The following is a 12,743-nucleotide window of genomic DNA, read 5'->3' as shown; positions in this document are numbered from 1 at the left end:
ATGTAAATTGTGGACAACAGTGGTCCCAGCACCAATCCTTGTGGACCACACTCTGAATAGCTATCCTTTATTCCTACGCTCCCTGCTTGCAGTCTTGAAGCCAGTGAGCAATCCATTCCTCCACTTGTTCCATGACTGCACATTCTCTGACTTTACTCATTAGTCTATTATGGGGCACCTCATCCAAAGGCCTTTTGAAAGTCCGGATAAATTTATCTACTGCATCACCATTTTCTACTCTCTCTGTTACCTCCTTAAAAATTCAGTAAGTTGGGGTTGAGGAAACAAAGGGATCTCAAAGTAAAATACTCTAATCACTAGGGGCTGGATTTCATGGGGGGTCACATTGCTTGACAAGAGTCAGCTGGCATTCGATGTACCTGAAAGAGGCCCACCCAGCAGCCAAATGCACTGCCAGCAGGCTAAACAAGCATAGAGTGGGCCTCCTTGGTGGGAGGAGGGGCAGCCCTCAATAGGTGCCAGCCAGTCCATTGTTTCTCCTTGCAGTCCCAGCAGCACCAGAGCCCAGTAGTGGGTGCACAGTTTATCAGTATGAAAATTCTCACTCTGGTTTGCAAATTGCACTTCCCTCCATATTCTACTTCCCCAAGCTCATCCAGCACTTCCAGCTCCTACCCTCCATTTTGCTATACCTAATGCACTATAATTCTGTCTCCATTCATTTCATCATAGATGGTAGAACCACCAGCCATTATATCCATGCACTCTGGATTTCCCTTTCTAATCCCATCCAATTTGCCACATTTTCCCCCAGCTTTAACACACACATCTGCCTCAATTTCTGCTTTGGATTCTTTCTTGCAATTGATTGTGTAGCTCTTATACTATTATACTGCCAGGTGGTGACAGAAACCACACAAGGTATGATTCTGCCCTCTAATTTTCCATCCACATACAAGCCACTGGAAGTCACGCTCAACATGGCCAAGGTCAGGAATCAAGCCTATAATCACTCTGATGTCCTTGGCTTTGAGCATTAACAACCAACTCAGTGTTACTAGCATTATTTAAAAATAATGAAAACTTTGGCCAAGGCACAGTTCAACATTTTGATTATTAGCTCTTGCAGTTGCATTAGACGCATTAAAAATCCATTTATTTCAAACCTCAATGTGCACTGCCCTCAAGTGGACATCCATTCCACCTACCAAACCATTAAATATTTTATCTGCAATAAAACAGCATTAATGTGGGCTCTGGTAATGCGTGGTGAGTGGACTAAATTAAACATACACACATTAATGTTTACATAATGCTAGAGGCAGCCAGAATTGTGGTTTGGCGCATGTGATTGTGCAATTAATTCCTATAGCAACAGTGACCCACGGCCCTTGTATTCAGCTGGAGATGTAATAGGCAGGACTGAAAACAGATTTCTCACTGAGCTTTACTGAAACATATTGGATGTGTTTCACTGGAACAGCAGAACATACTTTAAATTCACTGTCTTGTCAGTATGATTAAATGGAAGCTGAGGCCTGCTTGTACAGCAAAATAAACCACCAGGAGGTGTTGATTGCTTGACTGACAAGTGCAGTAGAAGCCATGGTGTCAATATTCTGTTCTAAGTAACCACTAGTCCTGATTTTAGTTCAGCTTTTACATTTGAGTCTGACTTTTTGTTTAAGTACATATTTCTCTCATTCCCCAATTTTCTTGCCCATGTCAGTCATTGCACTCTTGTCTCTGCATCACAAGGTTCCAGGTTCAAGTCCTACTCCAGAGTTTGAGCACAAAAATCAAGGCTGATGGTGTAGCGCCGATGGAGTGCTGCATTGTCAGAGGTACCGTCTGTTCAGGTGAGATATCAAACCAAGCCTCCATTGGCCTGCTCGGGAGGATGCAAAAGATCCCATTGCGCTATTTCAAAGAAGAGCACTGGAGTTTATCCCCTGTACCCTTGGCATATGGACACAATTCTGCCATGCCAGCCCAACAGAGATACATTTAGAATGAACATGCACTAATAGTTCATTGGAGTGAAACAGCATTGCACAGCAACAACTGGAACAATTGATTTGTGCTATGCCATATGATGCTGTTCTTCAGGTATATGGGCTGCAAATGTTAGCAGGTCTTGAGAGAATATAAGGAAACAGCCCAACTGGGACAATCTTTATAGGTGGATCAACTAAAGCAATGTAACTGATGCTGAATGAAGGAGAAGAGTCTAAATGGTGCCTCCAAGGACATTCAAAGTAGGAAAGGATGCTCACAGGATTCTGTTATGAAATCTCATGGAATACATAATATGCCACAATTATTCCAGTTGGATTTAAGACTAGAAATTACTGTAGCAGAAAGAGTGGAAGATTTCTTATTTTGTTCATGTGACGTTCAGAGGCATTATGGGTTAACAGCTCCTTTTGGACAGTGAGAGGCCAAAAGATCATCAGAACCAAAAACAATTAAGTGCCAATGGAATGTTGGCCTTTATCACAAGGGGACTGGAATACAAAGCGGAATACAACGGAGAAGAATTATGCTTCAATTGCATAAAATATCAATCAGACTCTACCTGGAATACTGCATTCAGTCCTGGACACCATGCCTCAGGAAGGATATAGGCCTTGGAAAGGGCACGGTGCAGATTCACCAGCATGACACCAAAGCTCAGAGGGTTAAATTATGAGGACAGGTTGGATAAGCTTGGCTCATATGCTTTTGCATATAAAAGGTGTAAGAAATTGGTGTCTTTAATAGACTGGTATTTTCTGCATAGTATAAAACCTAACTAAATAGCTTTCTAAAAAGGCAAATATCTCTAAACAGTCTTTGGAAACATCAAGGTCCCTTTAGTTCAGACTGCCATGTTGACAATCCTAAGCTGGTAAGATGGTGTCTTGTGCACATTAAGAGATCTCCCACTCCTTCTGCTACAGTAATTTCTAGTCTTAAATCCAACTGGAAGAATTGTGGCATAAAATTTCATAACAGAATCTTGTGAGCTTCCTTTCCTACTTTGAATGTCCTTGGGGGCACCATTCATTTGCAGTGTGTATTCCTGAAAAACAGCATCGTATGGCATAGCACAAATCAATTGTTCCAGTTGCTGCTGTGCAATGCTGTTTCACTCCACTAAACTATTAGTGCATGTTCATTCTAAATGTATCTCTGTTGGGCTGGCATGGCAGAATTGTGTCCATGTGCCAGGGCACTGGGAATAAACTCCAGTGCTCTTGTTTGAAATAGCATAATGGGATCTTTTACATCCACCCGAGCAGGCAGATGGGGCCTCGGTTTGATATCTCACCTGAAAAGATGGTACCTCTGGCAGTGCAGTACTCCATAGGTGCTCCACCAGCCTTGATTTTTGTGCTCAAACCCTGGAGTAGGACTCTTATCTACGCAAGTTCTCAGAAAGGACCAGGGTATGACCCTCAGCATAACTAGATATAAACTAAAACTCTGACCGGGTGACAAACAGGGGGGGTGAGGTAACCAACCTGACAGCATGGGTACCTGTCCTGTATCCATTGGTCAGAACGATTTAAATAGATGACTGACACTGGGTAAGCCACTAGCCCCCACCTGCTCAGAGGCAGGGGGTGGGTCATGGTGAGGGAGGGGATCCTGGAGAGCTGGCAGTGCTCATCAGGTAGCCGCCTTCTTCAGGTGGAAGCGGAAGAAAAAGAGAAGGAGGAGGAAGACTGAGGGCAGAATTCCCTGACACTTTGACTACAAAGCAGAGTGCTGCTATCACAAGCTACTGAGATCAGCGTACACTCTGTGCCAACGGTCCGTCCATTCTCTGGGATCTGTAAACCGCTCTCAACCATCACAGGTTGTATACTTTTTCTGTCTAATTAGTTAATGCCTCATATCTAAACTGTTGCTTCTTAATAAACTGTCTTAAAATTGCTTACAAATAGTCAATTACCTATCTTCGGTATCTGTGACCCAGAATCCAAAATCTTACAAAGGTGGAGGTGGAACCTAATCGAAGTGTTTTAAATATATGAAAAGGATTGAATAGATTAGATTTAGAGAAATGATTTATTCTGATCGAGGAATCAACAATCCTAAAATTAGAGCCAAGTCATTCAGAAGCAAAATCAGGAAGCAGTTTTCACACAAAGGGCAGTAGAAATCTGGAGCTTTGTTCCCCACCCCCTATCCTCCATATAAGGCTGTGGATGCTTGGAGATTTTGCTGAGGTACATGTTTCTTAGATAAAGGTACCAAGGGACATGGAGCAAAGGTGAGTAAACGGGATCGAGGTGCAGATCAGCCATGATCTAAATGAATGACGTGAAGTGCTGAGTGACCTCTCCTTCTTTGTAATGTTCCTATCACATGTTAACATTCACTCTGTTATTACCACTCACAGTAATTTCTAGCTTTTACAGACTTGCTTACACTGGGAATAGAATATAATAATATATTGAGGAAGGAAAAGTAAATTTGAAATAAAGGCAACATTTTTATCAATGTAATTGAGTAATTGTAGAAAATAGAGTTGAATATCACCTGCACAAATTTATTCATTACCAAGAGCCTCAGTTTGTAAAGCATATTATAGATTACAGATCTCCTTGCTGGTTTGAATGAAATAAACATGATTTAGGCTTTTAATCTAAAAGCAAATGCTAATATCTGGGTTTAAAAGCTTTGACAATTCCAGGAACAAACTTTGACCCTACTCAAACAACCATCGGTTAAATAATTGAAATGATAAATGCATGTGGTAAAGCGAGCTATGAAATATTACAACAAAATTCCAATTGCTTTTCAGAAGGTCTGATTCTTATCTGAATGGCACATGAAGATATTCTTAACTGAAAATCCACAGATAATTTTTAATAATCTTATGCAGAATTAAATGTCTATAAAATATGCAGAAGCAGCAAGTGTCAAAAGAAATGGCTCTACTAACATGTACGTTCCATTTAGAATATCTAGCCTGTTGAATACCTTTTGTTAAGGAATAAAAAAATCCAGTGGGATCACCACATCCAGCTTTGAGAATTGTACATTATCAGGATCTCACAGCTTTAACTCAAAAATATTTTGGCAGATGATACTCTCCCCCACTGAACAAGTGCCTTTGTACAAAGGCAATTTTTTTTAGATTATTACTCATGCAGCTCACTTATGCATAAGGTGCTCAATGATGGACTACTTAGGGGTAATCAGCAAGATGCAGAAAGGCTGTCAGCTGAACGATAGTGTTCTGAGTCGTGACTCTTGCATCACATTCTCATTACCTATTGTAGGAAGCTGCCACTATTGTCTATCATAATAAAAAGATGCAACATCACACAGCTCAATTATCTAATATGCCAGACAAAGAGCAAATGGTTTAATACATGTCTTGTGAAGTGTTTCAATAATTCAGGCTGGTGTAAAGGCAATAGTACATTCAGGTTTTCTCAATGGATCAGTCGGTACAGGTACTGTAAAGTGTGGAAATAAGCCACATCATAAGAAGTCAGCTGTGGCTCAATGGCAGCATTCTTGCCTCTGGATCAGAAGGTCGCGAGTTTGACTCCCACGTTGGAGATTTTTTCGTAAATATTGGTCAGGATTCAAATTTCCTTGCTCATCAAGGCGATTTAGACAAGTGGAGTGAGTGGGAAAGTACATGGCAGATGCAGTGTAACATGGATAAGTGTAAAATTATCCACTTTGGTAGGAAAAACAGAATGGCAGAGTATTATTTAAATGGTGATAGATTGGGAAGTTTTGATGTACAAAGGGACCTGGGTGCCTTTGTACACCAATCACTGAAAGCAAGCATGCAGGTGCAGCAAGCAGCTAAGAAGGCACATGGTATGTTGGCCTTCATTGCAAGAAGACTTGAGTACAGGAGCAAGGATGTCTTACTGCAGCCGTACAGGGCCTTGGTGAGATCACACCTGGAGCAGTGTGCGCAGCTCTGGTCATCTCACCTAAGAAAGGATATACTTCCCATAGAGGGAGTGCAGCGAAGGTTCACCAAACCGACTCCTAGGACGGCAGGATTGTCATATGAGGAGAGATTGTGCCAACTAGGCCTGTATTCACTGGAGTTTAGAAGAATGACATGGGAGCTCATTGAGATGTATAAAATTCTGACAGTGCTGGACGGACTGGATGCAGGGATGATGTTTCCCCTGGCTGGGGGGTCTGGATCAAGGGATCACAATCTCAGGATATGGAGTAGGCCATTTAGGACTGAGATGAGGAGAAACCTCTTCATTCAGAGGTTGGTGAACCTATGGAATTCTCTACTACAGAGGGCTGTAGAGGCCAAGTCACTGAATATATTTAAGAAGGAAATAGACAGATTTCCAGACTCCAAAGGTGTCAAGAGGTATGGGGAGAGAGCAGGAGTAAGGCATTGAGGTAGAGGATCAGCCATGGTCATACTGAATGGCGGAGCAGGCTCGAAGGGCCAATAACCTATTCCTGCTCCTATTTTCAATGTTTCTGTGTTTCTATGTAATAGTGCCATCGTAATAGTGCCATATGTAATATTTTGCATCGACCTGAGAGAGCAGACTGGGCTTCAGTTTAAACCTTCATCTTAAGGACGGCACCTCTGACAATGCCGCAATCCCTTGGTACTGCAGTAGAGCGTCAGCTTTGATTTTTGCGCTCAAGTCTCTGGAGTGGGGCTTGAAAGGATAATAAAGCTGAAAATTCTCAAAATAAAGCAGCATGCTGCCTGGAAAAAAGAAAATCGGTTTGCTTTGTTACCTTGAAGAACCAATGAAATGTAGCAAAAGGAGACATTTTCTTGTCATTTTGGAGGTTGATTCTTGCGCACAGGGTGACAACGGAAAAATGTTCTCTCTTCTGGGCATTCAGCATGAAGTAATTACAGGTCAATGTAATATGAACCCAGGTTCAGAGTAAAGCTCCTAAGCAATCACAGAGCACCATCCTCTCAAACTGCAACAGCGATTTTATTTTTTCCATTTCCATAGCACACACTGTGCCAGCCTGTGCTTTCTTGTCACCTTTTGAGCTGAAAAATCTGAACAGTTCCTGCAATTGCACCGCACCAGGAACTAGCCCAAATAACTCTCGCTTATCTCCAACATTAAGCAGTCTTCCTAAATCAGTTGGGATCATTGTAGTTTGCCCAGAAATCGCATGCAGCTACAAGTAAGGGAATCTAATAATCTCAGAAGATGCCCTATTATGCAGTTAACAGGTTATTACCATCTTAGCACAGGCACAAAAGGCTTTGCATGAAGTTGAACAGACAGGTTATGTACATCCTTCCAAGAGGCAGAACCAGGCTTTGACGACCTCATTGGTGCTCAGTTTGGGTTCTGTCCGTGCCATTCAGCTCCTGACCTCAATACAGCCTTGATCCAAATATGGACAAAAAAGCTGAACTCAAGGGGTGAGGTGAGAGTGACTACCCTTGACATCAAGGCAGTATTTGACTGAGTGTGGCATCAAGGAGCCCTAGCAAAACTTAAGTCAATGGGAATCAGGGGGAAGTTTCTCCACTGGTTGGAGTCATACCTAGCACAAAGGATTGTTGTTGTTGGAGGTCAATCATCTCAGTTCCAGGACATCACTGCAGGGGTTCCTCAGGGTAGTGTTCTCGGCCCAACCATCCTCAGCTGCTTCATCAATGACCTTCCTTCCAGCATAAGTTCAGAAATGGAGATGTTCGCTGATGATTGCACAATGTTCAGCACCATTCACCACTCAGATACTGAAGCAGTCCATGTCCATGTGCAGCAAGGGCTAGGTAATATTCAAGTTTGAGCTGATAAGTGGCAAGTAACATTCATGCCACACAAGTGCCAGGCAATGACCATCTCCAACAAGAGAAAATCTCTCATATTCAATGATATTACCATCGCTGAATCTCCCACTATCAACATCCTGGTGGTTACCACTGGCCAGAAACTGAACTAGACCAGCCATATAAATACTATGGCTACAAGAGAAAGTCAGAGGCTGGGAATTCTGCAGAGATTAACTCACTGCTTGACTCTTCAAAGCCTGTCTATCATCTATAAGGCCCAAGTCAGGAGTGAGATGGAATACTCTCCACTTGCCTGGGTGGGTGCAGCTCCAACAACACTCAAGAAGCAGAACACCATCCAGGACAAAACAGCCTGCTTGATTGGCAAAACATCCACCATCTTCAATACTCACTCCTTCCACAGCTGCACACAGTAGCAGCAATGTGCACCATCTACAAGATGCACTGCAGCAATGCATCAAGGCCCCTCATGTAGCACTTTCCAAATCCATGGCCTCTACCACCTCGAAGGACAAGCGCAACAGATGCATAGGAATAGGCGGCCAACTGCAAATTCCCATCCAAGTCATGCACCATTCTGACTTGGAAATATATCACCCATTCCTTCACTGTCACTGAGTCAAAATCCTGGAACTCCCTTCCTAACAGCACTGTAGGTGTACCTACACCACATGGTCTGCAGCAGATCTGGAAGGCAGCTCACCACCAACGTCTCAGGGGTAATTAGGAATGGGAAGTAAATGCTGGCCTAGTCAGCAATGCCCACATTCCATGAATAAATAAATTTAAAAACCTGGTAATTATCAATGCATTCTAGAAATAACAGTTCTTTGTTTATGAGGTATGCCAGTCTCGCTTTGTTACTCAGATCAGAACAATGCAATTGTTTCTGTAATCCCCTCATGTCCATGGCAATTAAATTTAGAACATATTGGAAACAGGAAATATTTGGGAATCAGACAGGTAATGAAGGTGCAACTAGTTCAGTATTGTCAAAGGTGACACCATAGGCTACTCAAGGGGGTGATCGTGACTTTCTGTGGTTGTGTAGGAGAAGTAAAAACGAAAACTTTTTACATCTGTCCCAACTGAAATAGACATTGGGAGTAATGTAAGGTTGGTTGCCAATTCGCTATCACGTATCTTATGCCATCACACAAAGTTGTGATCTACCACAAAGCAATTTAAAGCAATAGGACTCCATAAATCTTATATATTCAAATATTTCACTAAAAGAGTCCTTTACTATTATCAACAAAAAAATGTCCATATCAGGATGGATCCTGGTGCATGCGAAGTCACATTATATTCAGATACATACAGAAAGGTGTAATAAATGTTCTGCATAGTTCGGTGACACTGTGTACAGTCGTTTGCAACATACAAACAAGGTAATTCTGTAGCTGTGTAATTCAGTCTGCGTGTAAAGACTGAAAACCTGTTAAACCACAGATTTGGATTTGGAGTTTGTGCACCGCCAAAGTGTTTCAGCTAAGTCTTCTCCAAATTCTCTGTAATATATTCAGAGCTGCAAGAGCCCTGAATGTTAGTTACTGGGATCATCTCCAAGCGATGGTTCCACTCCAGCCTTTCTTTGTACTGGCCACAGTACACATCTTTACGCTCCCTCCTGAATCACAGCTTTTCCTTCTTTCTGTTAAAAATGTTGGCTTGTCAAACAGAAGGGCAGCACACATGGAGGCACAAATGTTTATCTATGTGGATGAAGAACCTATTCTCCAGTTCACCTCTCCCACACCTATATGAATAACCAGTCCGGGGTACTGTCTGAGCTGGTACAATACCACAGACTGACTTTACCATAGGTATAAATATTTTATAAGCAGAGCCATTCAGTTGCATGTTCCACTGCTTTATATATGGACTGGGAAGGATTAACACATAGATTTTCAATATGAATCAGTAGACGTTTTGCTGTAACAGGCTATAATGAGTTGTATGATTAAATCAGAACATTACAATTCCATCTTTATGAATAGAATTTTTATTAAATTAAAGTTAACCTTGCAACTATATCTTACACACTCTAACATGGAACAGAATGTAATGCTATGGTCAACTGATGATCCGAAAGAATTTACCTCAAATATAATAAGTGCGTAGACTCCAGCCAAAATGACGGATGCAATTGCAACTTGCGTCTCAACGTTTGCATAGAGATACTGGTGACGAATGGAGAGCGGAACCATTTCATTGTTTTTGAGGAAGGCCTGTATACTTACACCAATTTCATTGCTGCAAAAGAAGTGCAATCACTGGTCAACGATATATGTGATATTCTGTGTTTTAAGTGCCAGTGCAGTCACCCATGGTTAATAACAACAATATAACACTTGTAACTTAGTAATGCACCAAAGCCCCTTCCTCCTCCTCCTCCAGGTACCATCCCCCAAGAGGGCATTGGCAACCATGGACTTCCATTGGATTGGACTACGATTAGGCTTGGCAAAGTACCACAGCAGTTTGCCATTGACTTCTGCAGTATGGCTGACCAGGAAACACTCCTGTTCTTACTGTGGGAGAGTAACTCACCTCCTGACTCCCCAATACCTGTCCACCATCTACAAGGCACAAGTGCATCCACTTGCCTGGATGAGTGCAGCTCCAATCCTCACAAAACTGGGCGGGCTTGAGAGTTGTGAGGAGGATGCAAGGAGGCTTCAGGGTGATTTAGACAAGTTGTGCATGTGGGCAAACACATGGCAGATGCAGTATAACGTGGATAAATGTGAAGTTATATAATTCGGTGTGAAAAACAGAAAGGCAGAGTATTATTTAAATAGCAATATATTGGGAAATGTGGATGTACAAAGGGTATCCTTGTACACCAGCCAATGAAAGTAAATGGGCAGGTGCAGAAAGTAATTAGGAAGGCAAATGGTATGTTGGGCTTCATTGCAAGAGGATTTGAGTTCAGAATTAGGGATGTCTTACTGCAGCTATACAGGGCCATGGTGAGACCACACCTGGAGTATTGCGTGCAGTTTTGGTCCCCCTACCTAAGAAAGGGTATACTTGCCACAGAGGGAGTGCAGTGAAGGTTCAATAGGCTGATACTGGGGATGGCAGGACTGTCGTAAGAGAAGAGATTGGTTCGACTGGGCCTGCATTCACTAGAGCTTAGAAGAATGAGAGGGGATCTGATTGAAATGTATAAAATTCTAAAAGGGCCAGATAGACTGGGCGCAGGGAGGATGTTTCCCCTGGATGGGGAGTCTAGAACCAGGGGCCACAGTCTCAGGATACGGGGCAGGCCATTTAGGACTGAGATGAGGAAACAGTTCTTCACTCAGAGGGTGATCAACCTGTGGAATTCTCTACCACAGAAGGCTGTGGAGGCTGGGTCACTGAGTATCTTCAAGAAAGAAATTGATAAAGTTTTGGATATTAGGGGCATCAAGGGGTATGGAGAGCAAGCGGTAATATGGCATTGAGATAGAGGATCAGCTATGATCATATTGAATTGCAGAGCAGGCTCAAAAGGCCAAATGGCTTACTCCTGCTCCTAGTTTCTATGTTTCCATAATGCACAAGAAGCTCAACACCATCCAGGACAAAGCAACCCGCTTGATTGGCACCCCAGCCACCAGCTTCAACATTCACTCCTACCACCACCAATGCACAGTAGCAGCAGTGTGTACCATCTGCAAGGTGCACTGCAGCAAAGAGCCAAGGTTCCTTCAACAGCACCTTCCAAACCCGTGATCCCTACCACCCTGAAGGGCAAGGGCAGCAGAGGCATGGGAACACCATCAGCTGCAAGATCCCCCCCAAGCTATGCACCATCCTAGTTTGGAACAATTTGGCATTTGTTCACTGTCACTGGGTCGAAATCCTGGAACTCCCTTTCTAACAGCGCTGTGAGTGTACCTACACCACAGGGACTGCAGCGGTTCAAGAAGGCAATTCAGCACCACCTTCTCAAGGGCAATTAGGAATGGGCAATAAATGTTGGCCTAGCCAGCGATGCCCAATTCCCGTGAAAGAGATTTTAAAAATTTCCTTTCAAGACGGGCTCCATTAGTGCTGTACAAATTAGCCACCCAGATTGTCAGGTGTGACTGAGCCCAAACACCTTGAAAACACGTTACTGTCGATCTCCATGGCATTGGAAATGGAGACCCAAGAACAAGTGTTGTCATCACCTTAACTGGGGTGGGGAGGGGTAATTGAATCAAGGTATGCAGACATAAAGAAAATCACAGAATGGTTACAGCCCCTTGTATCTGTGCCAACTCTTTCTGCAAGAATGACCCAGCTGGTCACAGTCCCCTACCCTTTCAATGTCACCCTGCAATATTTCTATCGTTGGGTGCTTATCCAATTCTCTTTTGAAAGCCACAATTGACTGTGCCTCCACTACACTCATAGGCAGTGCATTCCAGACCCTAGTCACTCGCTGGGTAAAAAAGCTTTTGCTTTTGGTTCTTTTGTCATTCACCTTAAATCAGTGCCCTCTGGTCATTGACCATTTAGTCCTGGTTCCTAAAGTCCTTATATATCACTATAAATTCCAATGTCCCCATTTAGGGCTCAGTTAGGCTCTTCAATTGTTCAAAAGTCCTGTCAACCGGCATCCATTTTGAGAGAGAGTCTCAGTACCATCATTAATGTCTCATTTTTATATCATAAAGTAGTGTTTCCCAAACTATTTTCTAATGTGATCCCAGTTTAACAGTTGAAAATTGACCCCAGCAAAAACAAAACAGCAATAAAGCCGGATAGTAACATTCAGATTTAATTATATATAATATATAATAAATAATACATCATATAAATATGAAAATCTGTGTCTTTAAAGTACTTTATAAAAATATTATATGTACTCATGTAGGTTTCAGCCATGCTCTCCATATTCCCATTGACAGAAAACTCAGTGAAGCTTTCCCCCAACCCCCTGTACACAGTAATCAGTCCCCCTCTTCCCCTCCTCCCACACACAAAGTAATCAACCTCCCTCCTTTTCCCCTCCTACACTTCAGATATA

At 42.6% G+C, this 12,743-nt stretch overlaps 1 protein-coding gene across 1 annotated transcript in view; it reads right to left on the bottom strand.

Moving 5' to 3' along the window:
- The window catches only part of oca2 (oculocutaneous albinism II), a 530,409-nt gene that overhangs the window by 338,526 nt on the left and 179,140 nt on the right, over positions 1 to 12,743 (bottom strand). Inside the window, exon 9 of the mRNA XM_041198655.1 lies at positions 9,838 to 9,991. Coding sequence (XP_041054589.1) covers positions 9,838 to 9,991 — 154 coding nt within the window. The remainder of the gene's footprint in view (positions 1 to 9,837; positions 9,992 to 12,743) is intronic.

The sequence above is a fragment of the Carcharodon carcharias genome, chromosome 11, assembly GCF_017639515.1.
Source record: "Carcharodon carcharias isolate sCarCar2 chromosome 11, sCarCar2.pri, whole genome shotgun sequence".
Lineage (NCBI taxonomy): Eukaryota > Metazoa > Chordata > Chondrichthyes > Lamniformes > Lamnidae > Carcharodon > Carcharodon carcharias.
The sequence above is the reverse complement of the archived record's forward strand: the minus strand, read 5'-3'. Positions and strand labels throughout refer to the sequence as shown.